This window comes from Xenopus tropicalis, chromosome 10, assembly GCF_000004195.4.
Source record: "Xenopus tropicalis strain Nigerian chromosome 10, UCB_Xtro_10.0, whole genome shotgun sequence".
Lineage (NCBI taxonomy): Eukaryota > Metazoa > Chordata > Amphibia > Anura > Pipidae > Xenopus > Xenopus tropicalis.
This window is the reverse complement of record NC_030686.2, coordinates 38,597,811-38,618,871: the sequence shown is the minus strand read 5'-3', so window position 1 is coordinate 38,618,871 and position 21,061 is coordinate 38,597,811. Positions and strand designations below refer to the sequence as shown.

The 21,061-nt window shown below is 42.5% G+C and overlaps 1 protein-coding gene across 1 annotated transcript; it reads left to right on the top strand.

Annotated features, from left to right (window-relative positions):
* The first annotated feature begins 1,797 nt into the window (after window positions 1-1,797).
* Window positions 1,798-20,733, top strand: gdap1l1 (ganglioside induced differentiation associated protein 1-like 1). Its single transcript, NM_001078771.1, is given in 6 exon segments — window positions 1,798-1,996; window positions 8,297-8,489; window positions 16,668-16,841; window positions 18,430-18,524; window positions 19,259-19,373; window positions 20,300-20,733. Coding segments are annotated over 6 exon segments (1,095 nt in total). The 5' UTR covers window positions 1,798-1,822; the 3' UTR covers window positions 20,644-20,733.
* Window positions 20,734-21,061: the final 328 nt, after the last annotated feature.

The window sequence follows — 21,061 nt, the reverse complement described above, 5'->3', positions numbered from 1 at the left end:
CTCCAAGATGGCAATCGGACCAGTCCCTGGATCAACTTGTACTAAGAGCTATCGCCCATAACCCTGTATTCCCTCACTTGTACTGAGAGCTATCTCCCCTACCCCTGTATTCCCTCAGGGGGACATTGCCACTAATCCCCGGCATGGCTCCCTGTTACTCTCCCCTGCACATTGCCCCTAATCCCCGGCATGGCTCCCTGTTACTCTCCCCTGCACATTGCCCCTAATCCCCGGCATGGCTCCCTGTTACTCTCCCCTGCACATTGCCACTAATCCCCGGCATGGCTCCCTGTTACTCTCCCCTGCACATTGCCCCTAATCCCCGGCATGGCTCCCTGTTACTCTCCCCTGCACATTGCCCCTAATCCCCGGCATGGCTCCCTGTTACTCTCCCTGCACATTGCCACTAATCCCCGGCATGGCTCCCTGTTACTCTCCCCTGCACATTGCCCCTAATCCCCGGCATGGCTCCCTGTTACTCTCCCCTGCACATTGCCACTAATCCCCGGCATGGCTCCCTGTTACTCTCCCCTGCACATTGCCCCTAATCCCCGGCATGGCTCCCTTTTACTCTCCCCTGCACATTGCCACTAATCCCCGGCATGGCTCCCTGTTACTCTCCCTGCACATTGCCCCTAATCCCCGGCATGGCTCCCTGTTACTCTCCCCTGCACATTGCCACTAATCCCCGGCATGGCTCCCTGTTACTCTCCCCTGCACATTGCCCCTAATCCCCGGCATGGCTCCCTGTTACTCTCCCCTGCACATTGCCACTAATCCCCGGCATGGCTCCCTGTTACTCTCCCCTGCACATTGCCCCTAATCCCCGGCATGGCTCCCTGTTACTCTCCCCTGCACATTGCCACTAATCCCCGGCATGGCTCCCTGTTACTCTCCCCTGCACATTGCCACTAATCCCCGGCATGGCTCCCTGTTACTCTCCCCTGCACATTGCCCCTAATCCCCGGCATGGCTCCCTGTTACTCTCCCCTGCACATTGCCACTAATCCCCGGCATGGCTCCCTTTTACTCTCCCCTGCACATTGCCACTAATCCCCGGCATGGCTCCCTGTTACTCTCCCCTGCACATTGCCACTAATCCCCGGCATGGCTCCCTGTTACTCTCCCCTGCACATTGCCACTAAGGGCTGTGGCACATGGGGAGATTAGTTGCTGCGTGACAAATCTCCCTTGTCGTGGGCGACTAATCTCCCGAAATGCCATCCCACCGGCTAAAATGTAAATCGCCGGTGGGTTGGCATATGCAGTGATCGTGGCGCCGCGTATGCCATCCCACCGGCGGTAGGATGGCATTTCGGGGAGATTAGTCGCCCACGACAAGGGAGATGTGTCCCCGTGTGCCACAGCCCTAACACCTGGAACCCCCTAACTGTCACTTTTACTTTTAATATGTACATTTTTCTTTCAACCTTATTTAAAAATTGCAAATATTTTAGTGCCAGATAATATTCTTACGAACACAACTATATAAGGGAATAAAGGTCAAACTATTTCTGAAATGCAAAATGTGTTCTTGTTTTCTTTCCTTTTCCTTTTTAATTTCCTACACACCTGTCCCTGTTTAATTAAAAAATACAAAACCCCCATTGCCACAGACCCATAAAATAATATAGTGGGGGATTGTGACTGTAGGTACAATGTTACACATAGGGGGGGCACTGGCATGTCCTACTCAGTGGCGGCGTTTGTGATGAGTAATTATATTCCGGGTATCTGCTCACGGTGCTTGCACGATCATGTGACCAACTGCAAGAGCAGCCTCCCCAGCTTCCCCCTCTCTTCTCTTGCATCCTCAGCTGTCATGGCGACTCCTAACAGTGTGACTCCCACCAACTGCAGCTGGTGGCCCATTTCGGCTCATGAGAATGATGCCGGCAATTCCAAAGAGCTTGAAGATAACCCGGAGTCTTTCAGCCCCAAATCCAAGGACACTCTTGTTTTGTATCACTGGACACAGTCGTTTAGCTCTCAAAAGGTATGTGCTTTTATTCTATGCAATGGGGGGGAGTCTGCTAACACACACAGAGGATGCTGTCAGTCTGTTTGCATAGTGGGGGGGGGACATCAGACAATAGAAATTGTAGAAATGGCATGTATGCAGTGATACTGAGCCTAGTAATGGAACTATTGTGTTGCCAGTCTGGGGGGGCGCTGAATGGGAAGGGGTTTAGTGTTTGCAATTCTTGTCATTGCCTTGTCCTGTTGCTGAGATTCTATCCCCATTGGAACTGTGCAGCTTGCGCGGCATCACGACTACACAATCCAAGGACACGGTGTTCCGACTCCCCAGCAAGGGCAGGTGGAATTGCAATGTGGTGCAGGAGGTATTGCTGTCCCCCCCATGGCATGCATTTGTGGAATAAGGGGGGTTCCGTACAGAAGTGTTTACATTCAGCTCATGATATCAGTAGGGGGTGCCCTGCAGTTGTGCTTGGAATGTACCTGATGAATCACAACTGACACTCCGTCTTTCTTTTATTTCCCACCCCCAGTGATTTTATTTATTTCATTTTCCCATAATTACTCATTATCACTCATTTGGAAACCCTGGCCTTTTTATGCTAGATTCCACCTCCCCCCTCATTGCTAAATGAAGCAGCATTTTTAACACAAGAGCAGCTTAACCAGCAGGGGATCACTTATTCTGCTGTACGGTGCCCATTTCTCTGGCTGGAAATGTCATTATTTATTAAAGCACATCCGGTACAGGGAGAATGTAATGGTGCAGATATCTTATAAAGACAACTCCATCCTCGCCAGCAGGGCCTTTGCTACTGTACTTCTTCCTAATGCATAAGCCTATATAGCCATTCGTATTACTATGGGGCTACAGTGCTCTTAAAGAGACATTACTGAACCTTTATTCTCATCTAGGGCTCAGAAAGAAATGTATGTATGTATAACTTTATTTATAAAGCGCCACAAGGGTACGCAGCGCTGTACAAGCTTACAAAAATACAAAATAACACACAGGGAGGACAAGTGATATAATAAATAAATACAATAAATATATATAAATGCACAGGGAATAAGTGCCATGAGGTATGAGACACAGTAGGAAGGAGGTCCCTGCCCCGTACAGCTTACAATCTAAGAAAGAAATCAGCTTCTAGCAGAGTAATGGTTGGCTGCATCGTCCACTCTGCTCTTAGAACTGACTTATTAACATGGGCCATTAAAGTGCAAAAGAAGAGCAATTTGCCCCTGCCAAGAGCAAAACTAGTTCCACCTGTAAACAATGCGCATGTTGCATGGGGGTCATTATACTGTAGGTGTTAAGGGTTCTCTTGCACAACCCCAACTTGCGTGCAATTTCACAGTCGCAACATGGGCACAACGGGAACACTAAATGCTATTTTCTGCCTATAATTGCCGACCATAATAGCAAATAACCAGCACTAGAAATTTAGTACTTGCCACCCATTAGAAATGCACCCATATACTGGCAAATTTAAGCCAACACTTATGATCTTTCAGACCAAGTTGGCAGCTTATCTGCCCATGTTGGACACGTTTGAAAATCTCGTCGGGCAAGGTCTGCATCAGCGCATTGACGCACTCCTCTCCTAATGGGCCTCTGTTATTATCTGATAGTTTGCCCGGAGGCAAGTGATCAGACCAGCCTAATTTGGCCCAGGATGTGGGTGGCAAAATTGGGCAAAGATCCTCTTGTTCAGTGACCTCACCAAAGAAGTGTATCTTGTATATGGTGTTGTATTGGTTTATCCATCATCTGTATATCTGGGCAAGTGATTGGTTTATATAGGTTGCCAATGCAGCTAGGCCAACAGGAAATTTCAAACCTTTCCTACTAAATATCAGCTTGTACACATGGCCTTGGTTTGATCATGCCAATGGTTGATTGGCTAATGTAGAAAGGGAGTATAAACCAAAAGAAGCTTTGTGGGGCATCAATATAAGTCTATGGCCAGCCTGCCTGAGAGACAATGGCCACTTAACTAATTCTAAATATGCAAACTCAGCGGTTACAACCTAACAGAAGGGTGAGCATATAGAATGAAATATAATATACATTCAGCTGTTAATATATCCATAGGGGCATGATTACGAAATGCAGGGAACAGGCTCATTTACAAATTGTCTACAAACCATTAGACAGCAGAATTCTGAAATGCATCATCATACGGACAGACTTCATCCGTGGCAGTGAGCCAGTTTATATCTAGAAGGTTTCAAGGCTGATAAAAGATGTTACAAATCGCCCGGGGTCCGCAGGCCTTTCCATTAGCTCACTTCATTGGGAAAATAAAATGTAATAAAAATTGTGTTAACGTTCCATTTCTGTGCATCGAGGGACATTATCCTTAACTGAGTGTGATGCAGGGAACAGCAGCAGCCAACGGTCATATTTCCTTGGCTCAGGGCATGTGATTGGACAGACAATCTTGCCCAATCATATGTTAGCAATTTACGCTACAGACAAATGGCACAACCCGGTTTGAGCTTGTGTGGGATATAAAAGAGAGAAGAGTTTTGCAGCGGCTCTGCAAAATGTGCTGTAAAACATGTAATCCAATGTCTTTTTAAAGGGGAACATAGGAAAGAGGGGATGTAGTATATGATTTGGCAACACAAAGCAATTCCTCCCACAGACCGACAGTAAAAAGTTTGCTTGAAAGTCATTCTAGGAAATAGGGCAGTACCATGTACAGTGGCGCCAGAGGAGATGGGGGCCTGCACCCAGTAAGCATCCCTTATAATACAGGATTGATACTCAAGTCCCTGTGCCTTTATATGGTCACAGAACCCCTGTGACTTCTAATATCCTTATCATTTACAGTAGGGGGTACATTATCCCTTATAATACATGAGTGATACTCGGTGTTCCCTGTATAACTCAGCCTGCAGCCTTGTTCCTTTATATGGTCACAGAACCCCTCAGTGACTGCTAATATCCTTATCATTTACAGTAGGGGGTACATTATCCCTTATAATACATGAGTGATACTCAGAGTTCCCTGTATAACTCAGCCTGCAGCCTTGTGCCTTTATATGGGCACAGAACCCCTCAGTGACTGCTAATATCCTTATCATTTACAGTAGGGGGTACATTATCCCTTATAATACATGAGTGATACTCAGAGTTCCCTGTATAACTCAGCCTGCAGCCTTGTGCCTTTATATGGGCACAGAACCCCTCAGTGACTGCTAATATCCTTATAATTTACAGTAGGGGGTACATTATCCCTTATAATACATGAGTGATACTCAGAGTTCCCTGTATAACTCAGCCTGCAGCCTTGTGCCTTTATATGGGCACAGAACCCCTCAGTGACTGCTAATATCCTTATCATTTACAGTAGGGGGTACATTATCCCTTATAATACATGAGTGATACTCAGAGTTCCCTGTATAACTCAGCCTGCAGCCTTGTTCCTTTATATGGGCACAGAACCCCTCAGTGACTGCTAATATCCTTATCATTTACAGTAGGGGGTACATTATCCCTTATAATACATGAGTGATACTCAGAGTTCCCTGTATAACTCAGCCTGCAGCCTTGTTCCTTTATATGGGCACAGAACCCCTCAGTGACTGCTAATATCCTTATCATTTACAGTAGGGGGTACATTATCCCTTATAATACATGAGTGATACTCAGAGTTCCCTGTATAACTCAGCCTGCAGCCTTGTGCCTTTATATGGGCACAGAACCCCTCAGTGACTGCTAATATCCTTATCATTTACAGTAGGGGGTACATTATCCCTTATAATACATGAGTGATACTCAGAGGTCCCTGTATAACTCAGCCTGCAGCCAGCGCCGGATTTGTGATACGGACGCCCCGAGGCCGCCCCCGTTTTCGCCCCCGCCTCCCCCTGTGCGCATGCGCGAACCACCCCCCCCTCCCCGCAGCGAGCGCATGTGCATACATTTATACATACATATATTCAGCCCTTTTTATACGTGTAATTAAAAATTGTAAAAATGAAATGTTCAGAGCAACAGTGACAATATTGATCAATAATTAACGAGGCTTTTTCAGTTGAAATAATCCTTGGTCTTTTTCTTTCTCTAAGAATTGATCAGCCACACATGCCATTGTGCCCTTGGGGACAGATTATTACCAACCCAAAAAAGACAACTTGGTTAATGAATCATACTCTCATGTCTGTAGCATTGCTCTCCGGGGGCAAAGCACCATTGATTTTTTTTTTTTTCAATCACGGGCAAGTAAAACATAATTAACTTAAAAGGGGCATAATCTTGGCTAATGCTGCTACAAAAAAAACTCCTATATAATCAGTGCTGGGGTCTGTAGTCCATGGGATGGATTTATAAAGCAAGTGTGCCCCCATATCTCTAGGGCTAGTGACTTATTTAGTGCAATAAGATCCTCCAATCAGAATCCTGCCTGCTTCTTGTACATCTGGATCAATTTCTTTTTCATCATGGGATCATCGCTGGGGGGCATGAAACATAATTCCTCTTAATGTGAACCCCTAAGCATCATTTTTTCCTCCCTTCTGGTGTCTAATATAATAATATAATGCCTAATATAACAAGTCAGATGTGCACAGTATTCTCCCTATGTTAGATTCCTGTAACATGGAGAGGTGGTTGCTAGTGTAATTAAAGTGCAATTGACCATTCAGCTGTTTGCACCATACCAAAAGCTAATTTAATATGGACTATCTCTTTAAGTGTTGAGAAGAAAATTAGTACCATATTGAGTCCCGCTGCGTTACTGTTTCTGTCTGCCCTAGCATGAAGTACGTTGAGTTATTCTGCTAAGTCACAGCTATTAGTGGTGCCACTGCAGAAACCTGAAGTGCTTGCACTGCTGAAGGGCATAACACAGGGGACGTAAGGGCACCCAGTCCCTTCTACTGTAATGCATTCTATTCAGTGAGTTTGCTTGGTAATTAGTGTATGCAAGAAGATCTTCCAATGAGAATCCAGCATGCCCTTTGTATAGCTAGTTTGCTGTTCTAGAACCATTAAATATATTTTCATAGCTCTGAACACCTTAAAAGTTCTATATATGCCCTCCTGAAGCAGGACTACAGTGTAATGTCAGCAAGCTGAGACTGGCAAGAAATCTCCCTATGTTAGATAACAGCAAGATGGCTGGCCTAGCTTTAGTAGCCAGAATTGGTGAATCCTCTTGCATTTATTAAACCATCTGGGCATAAAATTGCGTCCGACAGATGGAATAACCCCGCCTGACATCACTGCGCAGTAAGAAGCTTCATCACGTGATGACGTTGCGTGATGATGTCAGAGTTTTTGTGAGATGACATCAGTGAAGCACGGTGGTGATGTCATCATACGCACCGGTTTGTCCGTGTTTAAAACACGGCATAGGTGAACCTTATAGAGAAAGCAGACAGGGGGCCCGGACTGCAGAGTCTGTTAGGAAACCCCCCCTCCACAGCTGCTCTCCTACCTGTGGACAGGGAGCAGGGAATGTGGAGGGGGGGATACGGGGAGTCGGCCATGCACTGGGGGGGGGCTTGGCGCCAACTAGTTACTGCCTCTTTTGCTGAATTGTGTGCCAGTGCTCCTAGAGCCATTATAAGGCCTTGGTGGGCCCTGGGCAAAGATCCAACTGGCAGGTCCCTATAATCCTGCCTTGCCCATTTTTTGGCCACACCCCTAAATATCACAACCATTTTATCAAAAAATTACCCAGACATGTGAGCATAATTACTACAGAATATAGATAATGAGTAGCCAAGTTTTGTCTGTCCTTGGCCTTGTATTCCACACTATCTTGAATTTTCTCCAAACAGAAGAGGCAGCAAAGGCAACAGGAATTAATATTAATATATTTTTTATATATATATATATAAGATATGTGCATACACATTACATAGTTCATCATTTATATTAGTAACTGACCCAATGGAGATCACAATGCCACACCCATACATGTTGTGCCTCCATTAAAGGGGGTTGTTCACCTTGAATTAACTTTTAGTATAATGTAGAGAGTAATATTCTGAGACAATTTGCAATTGATTGTTATTTCACTTTTTGATTGGCAGGTTTGGAGTTTTAGCAGCTATCTGGTTGCTAGGGTTCAAATGACCTTAGTAACCAGGATGTGGTTTGAATGAGTGACTGGTTTATGAATAGGAGAGGACCTGAATAGAAAAATAAGCTATACAAGTATCAGTAACAATCAAACAGTATTTTGCCTGCTCTTTTGGGATAAATCCAGTGGACATGGAAGGAACCCATGGAGACACAGGCAGGACCTCACCACTGCGAGGCAGCAACTCAAACTGCTGTTTTGTTCTATTCCAGATACGACTGGTGATAGCCGAGAAGGGATTCCCGTGTGATGAGCGGGATGTCAGCTTGCCACTCACAGAGCACAAAGAGCCTTGGTTCATGCGCCTCAACCTCGGAGAAGAAGTGCCTGTGGTCATCCATGGGGACAACATTATTAGTGACTATAACCAAATCATTGATTACATTGAAAACAATTTTGTGGGAGGTAAGTGGTATACGTTGCACCATCATTGCCATTGAGACTTTAACATTAAAATCAAGAGCAGTGGCCCACAAAGCATTGGCCTTTTGGGGGGACCAAAGGAGATGTTGGGGTTGGCTTAGCCTGTAGGACAGTAGAGTGAGGTTTGAGAAGAGTTTCCAAGATGCTCCTAGAAATTTCCCCTTGGAACCATGGCTGAATGGCTGATAAAGTTATTATTTCCTCTATGTGTAACCTCGTAGTTAGTTAAAAGGGCCCCTGAACAAATATTGGACCACAAAGGTGAACTTGAAACCAAATAGATAAAAATACATTTGAGAACTGAAGTTTGGAATTGGACTGGAGACCTGAAATCTGTGGATCTCCAACAAGCAGAAAATAGGGTAGAAGCTTTTTGCCAGGGCTCCATTAGTGTAACAGTCATTAAGCCACAGTTCCAAGAATATCTAGGGCAGCGTATAAGTGTTCACCCCAAATCTCCGTTCAAGATGGGCTTCCAAGTTTAGAGAGCAAGTACCCAAATCTCTCCTGACTTGGAGTTAAATTGAGCCATATCAGTATATGTGTTGGGCTTGCTTTACTGACTTTTTTGGTCAGTATCTGTATTTAATCTGTATTTATATGTATTGTACGGGGTGCTTGGATCTGTTATTAGGAAACCCATTATCCATAAAGCTCCAAACTACGGGAGGGCCATCTCCAAGTGATGAGAAAAACTCGACCCGCACCCGACCCTAACCCGCCCACTCCCAGTCCTAACCCGGATTCTCACCTCTATTTATAAACCTGAACCCGCCCCGTAATGACATCACAAAAGGGGTGGGGCATGCCGGGTGCGCATCTATAAATTCACAAGCCGGAAGAGGAAGCCGGCAGTGCTGGGTCACGGGCAGAGAGGGGGCAAGTGGAAGAGCTCAACCTGAACCCGCCCACAACCTGCAAGTGATGTGCAGAGGTCGACCCACACATCACTACCATTACCCTTAGGGGCTGATTTACTAAGACACGATTTCGAATTCGAATTGGAAAAATTCCGATTGGAAACGAACGTTTTGCGACTTTTTCGGTAATTTTGCGATTTTTTCGTATCTTTTGCGATTTTTTCGGCGTCTTTACGATTTTTGCGTAAAAACGAGAGTTTTCCGTAGCAATTACGAAAATTGCGCAAAGTCGCGATTTTTTCGTAGCGTTAACACTTAAAAGGCGCAAGTTTTAACGCTACGAAAAAATTGCGACTTTGCGCAACTTTCGTTATGGCTACGAAAAACTCGCGTTTTTACGCAAAAATCGGAAAGACGCCGAAAAAATCGCAAAAGATACGAAAAAAATCACAAAATTACCGATCATTACGAAAAAAACGCAATCGGACGCATTCGGCCCGTTCGTGGGTTAGTAAATGTGCCCCATAGACTCCATTTTAATCAAATAATTCAAATTTATTCAAAATTAAAATGAATTTCCTTTTTCTCAGTTACAATAAAACAGTACTTTGTACTTGACCCAACTAAGATATAATTACCCCTTATTGGGGGCAGAACAGCCCTATTGGGTTTATTTAATGGTTAAATGATTCCCTTTTCTCTGTAATAATAAAACAGTACCTGTACTTGATCCCAACTAAGATATAATTACCCCTTATTGGGGCAGAACAGCCCTATTGGGTTTATTTAATGGTTAAATGATTCCCTTTTCTCTGTAATAATAAAACAGTACCTGTACTTGATCCCGACTAAAATATAATGAATCCTTACTGGAGGCAAAACAGGGTTTAATTAATGTTTTTTTAGTCGAGTATAGAAATCCAAATTACAGAAACCCCCTTATCTGGAAAACACCAGGTCCCGAGCAATTTGGATAACGGGTCTTATATCTGTACTTTGGAAGCTGCCTCCTTTAGAGGTCATTTTTCAGCAATTAAAAACATTTTTGGAAAGTTAGAACCTAATATTATTAACAGAACAATGTATGCGCTTGGATCAGCTGCTGGGCTAATGCAGTGCTTTTGTTCTATTAGAACTATTGTTTATTCAGTTTAGCTAAAGTGCTCTACAGCAAGAGAACATTGGCTCGCTCTAATTATATCCTGCCATTCTAAACAGTTCCCAGTCGGATTCATAATGGTAACCTTTTGGGGAGATATTTATGGGCCAGCAAATGAGTTCTAAATGTGTCTCTAGATAAAAGGTTTAGTACAAAGTCACGTGGAGTTGCATAAAACTCTGGGGGGGATTCTGATAACATTAATAGACTTTTAGTTCATATACCATACAACTTCCAGATTGCCCAGAAAGTCAGTGTGTGATGTAGTGGCACCTGTGTTGGCAATAAAGGGTAAGGCATAAATAGCTTATTCCAATAATTAGAAGGGCTAGGCTTGGCCACATAATGTACATCAGTGGGTATCTAATATAGTGAGATTAATGCCAATGTTACTTTGTAATTAAACATTAGAAGGATGGATATAGTAGTTTGACAATGACCATATAAAACCAAGGAGAGAGTATAAATAACAGAGCAAGCAGAATTCCCACTCGAGGGGCTCTGGGGCAATTTGGGTGGAGCAACACAGTGAGCCATTTGGGTGGAGCAACACTGTGATCCATTTGGGTGAAGCAACACTGTGATCCATTTGGGTGGAGCAACACTGTGAGCCATTTGGGTGGAGCAACGCAGTGAGCCATTTGGGTGGAGCAACACTGTGAGCCATTTGGGTGGAGCAACACTGTGAGCCATTTGGGTGGAGCAACACTGTGAGCCATTTGGGTGGAGCAACGCAGTGAGCCATTTGGGTGGAGCAACGCAGTGAGCCATTTGGGTGGAGCAACACTGTGATCCATTTGGGTGAAGCAACACTGTGATCCATTTGGGTGAAGCAACACTGTGATCCATTTGGGTGGAGCAACACTGTGAGCCATTTGGGTGGAGCAACGCAGTGAGCCATTTGGGTGGAGCAACGCAGTGATCCATTTGGGTGAAGCAACACTGTGAGCCATTTGGGTGGAGCAACGCAGTGAGCCATTTGGGTGGAGCAACACTGTGATCCATTTGGGTGAAGCAACACTGTGATCCATTTGGGTGGAGCAACACTGTGAGCCATTTGGGTGGAGCAACACAGTGAACCATTTGGGTGGAGCAACACTGTGATCCATTTGGGTGGAGCAACACTGTGATCCATTTGGGTGGAGCAACACTGTGATCCATTTGGGTGAAGCAACACTGTGATCCATTTGGGTGGAGCAACACTGTGATCCATTTGGGTGGAGCAACACTGTGATCCATTTGGGTGGAGCAACACTGTGATCCATTTGGGTGGAGCAACACAGTGATCCATTTGGGTGGAGCAACACTGTGATCCATTTGGGTGGAGCAACACTGTGATCCATTTGGGTGGAGCAACACAGTGAACCATTTGGGTGGAGCAACACTGTGATCCATTTGGGTGGAGCAACACTGTGATCCATTTGGGTGGAGCAACACTGTGATCCATTTGGGTGGAGCAACACTGAGCCATTTGGGTGGAGCAACACTGTGATCCATTTGGGTGGAGCAACACAGTGAGCCATTTGGGTGGAGCAACACTGTGATCCATTTGGGTGGAGCAACACTGTGAGCCATTTGGGTGGAGCGACACAGTGAGCCATTTGGGTGGAGCAACACAGTGAGCCATTTAGATGGAGCGACACAGTGAGCCATTTGGGTGGAGCAACACAGTGAGCCATTTGGGTGGAGCGACACAGTGAGCCATTTAGGTGGAGCAACACAGTGAGCCATTTGGGTGGAGCAACACAGTGAGCCATTTGGGTGGAGCAACACAGTGAGCCATTTAGGTGGACCATCTTCTCAAATTCTAGCTCAGAATTTACAAATCCCAAAAATCCTTTTAAAACCCTTGGTGGATAGAAAACCTGAAGAGTGGGAGAGGAATTTGTAGGAATGGTTTAGGTATGGGATCTATTATCTGGAATGCTTGGGACCTGGCAATTTCTGTGAAGCACCAATGTCTTAAGGATAATAAGATATAATACCATTTACTGTGTATATAGGATTGTTTGCAATTGATATGGATATATGGCAGTTACCTACAGTCTATTGCAAATCAGTCATAAATTAAGAATTGTTTGTTTAACTAGGACCCTATAGGAAACTGCATTGGCATATTTCTGAGCTTTTTGGGTACTGAGTTCCCAGACAAAAGATACCATGCCAAGACCAGGCGTAAGGTACAGTTGTCCATGTAGCACTTTAAGTGCCTTATCATTTGCCCACACTTTAGATAGTTGTTGCTTTTTATTGTGTACTGAACCTTTATATACATTGCACCCTGATGCACACCTATGGTTACTGCCCTGACAGACACAGACAGTTTGTGCCCATATTTCTGCCTGTTCAGAGCTGTAACAGAATAATCCTGGCTATAAATCTGAGTATGAAAACCATGTGTAATTTGATTTTCTATTGATATATTAGACACAACGTACAGGAGGAGGTAGAAGATCTATAACTTTCCTGTCCCAAGGCCAATCTACTCAGTCAATAGCTTTGCCAGGGGTTGGCTGGTTTTGTGACCAATGTCCGCTGCATTTTAATCAGTGGCTCGGATCAGTGTTTATGCAGCAGAATTATAAATATACATTTCCCCAGTGGGAGTGCATTGATTAACCTAAAGGACAGACTAAGGCACTTGGGCATATCATTGCATGTTTATAATCTGTCCTTGGCACAACAGCATTGGATGGTACATACAGCACATCTGTTACATTTACAGCACTCATCTGTTTGGAATTGCTCTTTACAGACATCTAGGCAGACAATTTCTGGAACAATAAGATTCCAGGTATGGGACCCGTTATCCAGATATAGGGCTTTCTGCATAAGGGGTCTTTCTGTAATTTAACTATTAAATAAACCCAATAGGCCTGTTCTGCCCCCAATAAGGGGTAATTATATCTTAGTTGGGATCAAGTACAGGTACTGTTTTATTATTACAGAGAAAAGGGAATCATTTAACCATTAAATAAACCCAATAGGGCTGTTCTGCCCCAATAAGGGGTAATTATATCTTAGTTGGGATCAATTACAGGTACTGTTTTATTATTACAGAGAAAAGGGAATCATTTAACCATTAAATAAACCCAATAGGACTGTTCTGCCCCCAATAAGGGGTAATTATATCTTAGTTGGGATCAATTACAGGTACTGTTTTATTATTACAGAGAAAAGGGAATCATTTAACCATTAAATAAACCCAATAGGGCTGTTCTGCCCCAATAAGGGGTAATTATATCTTAGTTGGAATCAATTACAGGTACTGTTTTATTATTACAGAGAAAAGGGAATCATTTAACCATTAAATAAACCCAATAGGACTGTTCTGCCCCCAATAAGGGGTAATTATATCTTAGTTGGGATCAAGTACAGGTACTGTTTTATTATTACAGAGAAAAGGGAATCATTTAACCATTAAATAAACCCAATAGGGCTGTTCTGCCCCCAATAAGGGGTAATTATATCTTAGTTGGGATCAAGTACAGGTACTGTTTTATTATTACAGAGAAAAGGGAATCATTTAACCATTAAATAAACCCAATAGGGCTGTTCTGCCCCCAATAAGGGGTAATTATATCTTAGTTGGGATCAAGTACAGGTACTGTTTTATTATTACAGAGAAAAGGGAATCATTTAACCATTAAATAAACCCAATAGGGCTGTTCTGCCCCCAATAAGGGGTAATTATATCTTAGTTGGGATCAAGTACAGGTACTGTTTTATTATTACAGAGAAAAGGGAATCATTTAACCATTAAATAAACCCAATAGGGCTGTTCTGCCCCCAATAAGGGGTAATTATATCTTAGTTGGGATCAAGTACAGGTACTGTTTTATTATTACAGAGAAAAGGGAATCATTTAACCATTAAATAAACCCAATAGGGCTGTTCTGCCCCCAATAAGGGGTAATTATATCTTAGTTGGGATCAAGTACAGGTACTGTTTTATTATTACAGAGAAAAGGGAATCATTTAACCATTAAATAAACCCAATAGGATTGTTTTGCATCCAATAAGAGTTAATTATATCTTAGTTGGGATCAAGTACAGGAACTCTCACTGGTTACTCTATACCCTACGTCCCAATTGCTCTCCCTCTTAGAATGTAAGCTCTTGCGAGCAGGGCCCTCCCCATATTGTCTCCTAGCAGTATCAAATGTAACTGTGGATCATTTTTTATGAAACGTTTGTCTGTATATATTAACTGTTTGGTCTTGTATTTGTAACTCTTTACTCTGTAAAGTTGTAACAATGGTACAACTTTTGACAAATGTATCCCCCCAGAGGATAGAGCGCTTCCGTATGCTTATTTTAATTTCTTTGCTATTTTTCTTGTGGCAATCCAATTATGTCATTTATCTGCTTCCATGGCTTTTGATTTGGGGATCAAATTTTCTCTGAATTAGGGCTCTGGCACATGGGGAGATTAGTCGCCCGCAACTTGCAACTGGCAACTTGCATGATTTCACTGAAATCGGTGGGATGGCAATCTGGGAAGATTAGTCGCCCACGAACAGGGAGTTTTGTCGCGCCCGACTAATCTCCCCGTGTGCCAGAGCCCTTAGGGAAAGCCCATCTGTCATAGATTCCATTTTATAATTAATCCTTACTGGATGCAAAACAATCCTAATGGGATAGAGATCCAAATTACAGAAAGACCCCTAATCCAGTTATCTCCAGGTCCCGTTCATTCTGGATAAAAGGTCCCATACCTGTATTGTCTTATAGCAGTGTAGCAACGTATTATAGCAGGGAGAACGCAAATCAGAAAAGGAAGAAATATATGTTTTAGCTGGACAATGTGGGAAATGGACCTGATCAACTGATTATGAAACAAGGGGTTTCTGGATAAAAGATCCCATTTCCAAACTAATTTTTGGTTTCAGGCCTATTTTAGTTCAGGCAGTATTAATCATAGCAGTAAAATATTGCCAATGTTCTGACTAATTGATGAAGAAAGTAAAGTGTTTGGTCTTTTGCATGTTGGCAAGGTAATCGGTGGCAGCTTGCTTTATGCTGGCAGGGCCACTTATGGGAGATTTGTTGGTTTGCAGAAAGCCTGGTGTAGTTGTGCCATTTATTTATATTTGACAACAGATAGAACCCAACATTCATCCATGATTCATTTATTAGATCCCATGGAGAGCCCCGGTAGAGCCACTGGCAGTGGAGCACAGCAATACATGAGAGCCCAATGAGCCCAGATGAGGTATTGCTTAAGGAACAGGCTGCTGACTTGGTGAAAAAAAGGTCAAGCCATGGAGCCAAAGTTTGCCTAATAAGATTATGTTATCTCTAGTAAAAATATACACACTGAATAACTGCAATATATTATTTAATACAGGCATCAACATACTGACATAGTTCAAGAATGGTGTTTCCAATGCATTATGAACTTCCCTATAATTTTCCAGGTTGAGTAAAATTTGACTCAATTTTGTAATTTGGGAATAAGTGCACCTTTATTTGGTGCTTTTTAGGTGCTCGGAGCTAGAAAAAAATGATTCAGTAACGACTGTATGACCCCAAGAGATTTAGCCAGAGCAGACGAGATCCTCTTGCTTCAGTTGGACCAGTGGCACCGAAGCACTTGGAAAAGGTTTTATTGCACAGTGTTGCTTTAAGAATCCATCTCAATAGCTATTAAACTCCAGTTCCTTGAGTGGAGCAGCTTTACTGTGGAATGTATATAATCCCTTAAAAATGAAGTCTACTTGCTCCCAGCAGACATATTTCAGGTGAAAATAAGTGTTGATAGCTTTGTCTCTTATTATTATTATTATTATTATTATTATTATTATTATTATTATTATTATTATTAACATTTATTTATAAAGCGCCAACATATCCCGCAGCGCTGTACAATAAGTGGGTTACATACATTGGACATACAGAGTAATATATAAAGCAACCAATAACCGATACAAGAGGTGAAGAGAGCCCTGCCCAAAAGAGCTTACAATCTACAGGATTATAAAGCCACTTGTGCTCCTCTGTGGTTATCTTGTACTGCACAAAGTTCATGATTTAAGCTTAAGTTGACAAACAATTTTCTAAGCCTTGATGTTCGATCCCTTGGAAACTAAGTTATAAGCTGCAGGTTGTAGTAACCCTTTTTTTCAATTCTAATTCCAGAACTTATCCCTAAATTGATACCAGAAACTGAGACCATTTTCCACTCTAGAGTCCTCCAATACAGAGAAATCTTGGACAAGCTGCCAATGGATGCCTACACACACGGATGCATCCTCCACCCGGAGCTCACTACGGATTCCATGATCCCAAAGTACGCCACCGCTGAGATCCGCCGTAAGTGGCCATGTTAGCCGGCTGCCTTTATCTAAGTCAGCAAGTGAGAAGGACGGCCTTTTAAAGTCATGTTGCCAGGTATCCATAACACAGAAGGTCCACGACAATTCCAAATAGAAACATATGGGCCAAGATAAATTGAACAGATTTAATATCTAAGAACCTTATACAAGTTACTCTGGTAGAGCTAAAATTAAACACAAAAATAGATTAATATAGTATAGGCTGTCTGATATTTAACTCTGTATGTCTGTATATGTCCATACAATGCCATACACAGAAGGACCCATCTTTTGTAGAGGAGATCTATGACTAATTTGGTCTTATAGACCTCAGGCCAACAGTCATATCCACTTGGGGGTCTGTGCAGACCACATTCACGGTCCTATGTGATCTTAGGATGGGCCCATTGTCAGGCAATGTCTTACTGTGTATGGGGTACACCTTATTGCTCGAAACATCTCAAGACTTACAGGGGTGGTTCACCTTTTAGGTAACTTTTACCTAAGCAACTTTTCAATTGGTTTTCATTTTTATTTTTTTTTTTTATAGTTTTTGAATTATTTGCCCTCCTCTTATGACTCAAATGTCTTCAAATAGGGGTCACGGAAATAAAATTATTCTGTGAGGCTACAATTTTATTGGTATTGTTATAACTGATATCCTATTTTCTATTCAGATCATCCGCTAATCATATACCAGGCTCTTATTCAAACCACTTCCTGGTTGATAAGGTAATTTGGACTCTAGCAACCAGATAAATTGCTGAAACTCCAAACTGGAGAGTTGTTGAACAAAAACTGAAATAAATAAAAAACCACAGATTTACTCTGGTGTTCATGGCACTCTAGACTACATCTTTATCTACCTACATCTTCTTCCACATCATGTCAGTGCAGATATAGATATTATAGGCAATATAGATATTTTTCACCATGTTCCAGTGATCCTGATGCTCCATCCAACTAAACCACAACCCTTCTCTAATAATTGGAGATTTCCCTCTTACTTGTACAATAAAGGGGGCCTAAAGGATCGAATCTTAAAGATTTCAAGATTTCAGCTTACAGGGGCTTTATTTGGTAGGAAATCTTGTTTTTATTCAACCAAAACTTGCCCCCAAGTCAGGAATTAAAAAATAACTCCCTGGTTTGGGGGCACTGAGAGCAACACCCAAGGGGTTGGGGAGCAACATGTTGCCCCTGAGCCACTGGTTGGGGATCACTGTTCAGCATTATATTAAAAGTTAATTCAAAGGTGAACAACCCCTTAATGATAAATCTTTGAGTTACTAAGGACAACAAGTACTTTTTATGTTTATCCACTATTGTATCCCTGCCTTATGCTTCTGTACTAACTGCCAAGCACATATCCTCAAGCGTATAGCATTTTTCCACAGGAATTTTGGCCCTTATTGGTACTGCACTGAAAACCATGAATGTATTGATGATATCAGTATAATGTGAGGGCTCACAAACCTTTTACCATCACTGAACATAAGAAGTAGACCAGCTGTTCTAGAAAAGGGTGTGGAAGTTTCCAAGGTGGATTCTGTAAGTTTTACATGTATCTCTTGATCACCTTGCAGGACATTTGGCCAACGCCAGCACAGAACTGACAAAACTTGATCACGAGGAGCCTCAACTTATGGAGCCATATCTCTCCAAACAGAAGAAGCTCATGGTAAGAAAGCTGGTCTGTTTATTATATTGAAAAGCATGATGCTACACCTAGAATCACCTAGCAGCACCTAGAATCACCTAGAATCACCTAGCAGCACTTAGAATTTCTAGCGGCTCTCTTGGATGAGCGCGGTTACAGCGCAACCCTCTTTCTACAGTGTGTCTTTGTGGAGGAGGAAAGGTTATAGGTATCTGAACTTCAGCTCATTTACTTTATAAAGTAACTAGGCAGCAGTGATTCTTATTCACTGTTAATCAAAGATTTATTGAACAGTAGCAAAGGTACATCCCAAATACAAGAAGTATTTATGGTGCAATTGGATATTACTCACACAAGTGCCTGCACCAAGTACACCTGAATGTCTCAATGGGTGCCCCAAAGGGGTGGCACTAAGATTTCCCAGACTCCTACCCACTTGAGTCACCTCGGCACCTTGGTGGGGCACAAAACTGCTCTTACTAGCTAGTCTGTATCTGTCTCCCAACTCCTACAGTATATTATATTTCCCCACACAACACAGAAACCCCTTAGATATCTATCACTGTAATCTGTTCCTTCAAAAAGTATGAATAAATACCATTGTTATATGCTGAAATCCACTTTCTCTCTATATAAATGTATGTATGTATATCTTTATTTATAAAGCGCTACTTATATTCGCAGCGCTGTACAGTAGAATAAAAAAATGATATATAAGAAAGGAAAACGTAGTAAATAACTGGATTTTCTTTCAGGCTAAGATATTGGAACATGATAATGTGAACTACTTGACCAAGATTCTAATACAGCTATCAATGGTTCTAGACCAAATTGAAGCAGAGCTGGAAAAAAGAAAACTTGAATATGAAGGTATGCTACAAAGATACTGTATTGTGCATAGGTCTTACTATATCTGTCAAGAGGTTTGGGATCCTCAGTAAAAATTCATATTTTCAAAGGTGTTCAGTCACATTGCTGGGGGGGTATTCAGTGCTAAGAAAACGGTTTAATGCACTAATCAAATGAACAGGGAGCCAGGAGTCCACTGAGCAAGCAGGAATCTCATTGGTGGGTGCTCTTGAATGAAGCAGAGAACTTGGAAAGCTAGAAAACTATTATTCAACATATTGCACCTTGGATGCTGTAGTCCAAAAACCTTAAAGCAATACTGTCATGGGAAAACAAGTTCTTCAAAACCCATCAGTTAATAGAGCTTCTCCAGCAGAATCCTGCATTGTAATCCGGTTTTCAAAAACACAAACAGATTTTTTTTTATATTTAATTTTGAAATGTCACATGGGGCTAGCCATATTCTTCATTTCCCAGGGTGCCACAGCCATGTGACCTGTGCTCTGATAAACTTCAGTCACACTTTACTGCTGCGCTGCAAGTTGGAGTGATATCCCCCCTCTCCCAGCAGCCGATCAGCAGAACAATGGGAAAGGGAGCAAGATAGCAGCTCCCAGTAGGTATCAGAATAGCACTCAATAGTAAGAAATCCAAGTCCGGCTTGGGACTCCCCCAGTTACATGGGAGTAGGAGAAACAATAGGTTAGCTGAAAGCAGTTCTAATGTGTAGCGCTGGCTCCTTCTGAAAGCTCAGACATATGTTGGTTCAAGAATACAATTCTAAATTATTTGCTATGTAAACAGTGTCATTTAAGGTGGCCACACACGTGGCAATCTGATGAATGATATTATCGGTGCGTGTAAGGCCAGCTTTAGAAATACAAAGTACCCCATAAAAATCAGCTAGTATTTGACATCACTTTCTTATTATTATTTTGCTTCTCTAGGTCAGAAATGTGAACTTTGGCTTTGCGGCCACATCTTTACCTTAGCTGATGTTCTGCTGGGAGCCACACTACATCGGCTCAAGTTCCTAGGACTTTCCAAAAAATACTGGGAAGACGGAAGCCGACCGAACCTCCAGTTGTTCTTCGACAGAATACAGAAGCGATACGCATTCCGCAAAGTACTGGGAGACATCCACACGACCCTGCTGTCAGCCGTCTTGCCCAACGCCTTCCGACTAGTCAAACGGAAACCACCGTCTTTCTTCGGGGCCTCATTCCTTATGGGGTCACTGGGAGGAATGGGATATTTTGCTTACTGGTACTTAAAGAAAAAATACATGTAACGACTTACCATTGGTGTTAGTTTGACGTCTCTGTGCTATATGTGGTATTATCGAGCCTAGTAACAGTATAAGAAATCTCAAAAAAAAAAAGTCACCATGATTCCAATGATCCTTACTGCTAATATTAACATTCCATATTAGGAAACCAATAGAACAAGAGCCAAGAGGTGGAAAGCGTTGTTGATAGGTCCTTCCCGTAATAATAGGTCTAAGATTCCACCGAATTCGAATGACTAAACGTGTTTACTCTCTACGCTCCGGGTCCATTTAAGGACGACCAAATACAAGCCATTGCTCTCTCCAACACGGTTTTTATTTCCGCTGTATATTTTTTTAAAAGTATGAGCACAGGAAAAAAACAAAAAAATAACCATTGACTCCTTCAACTATATTAGCGATGATGGAATATTTCATTTGG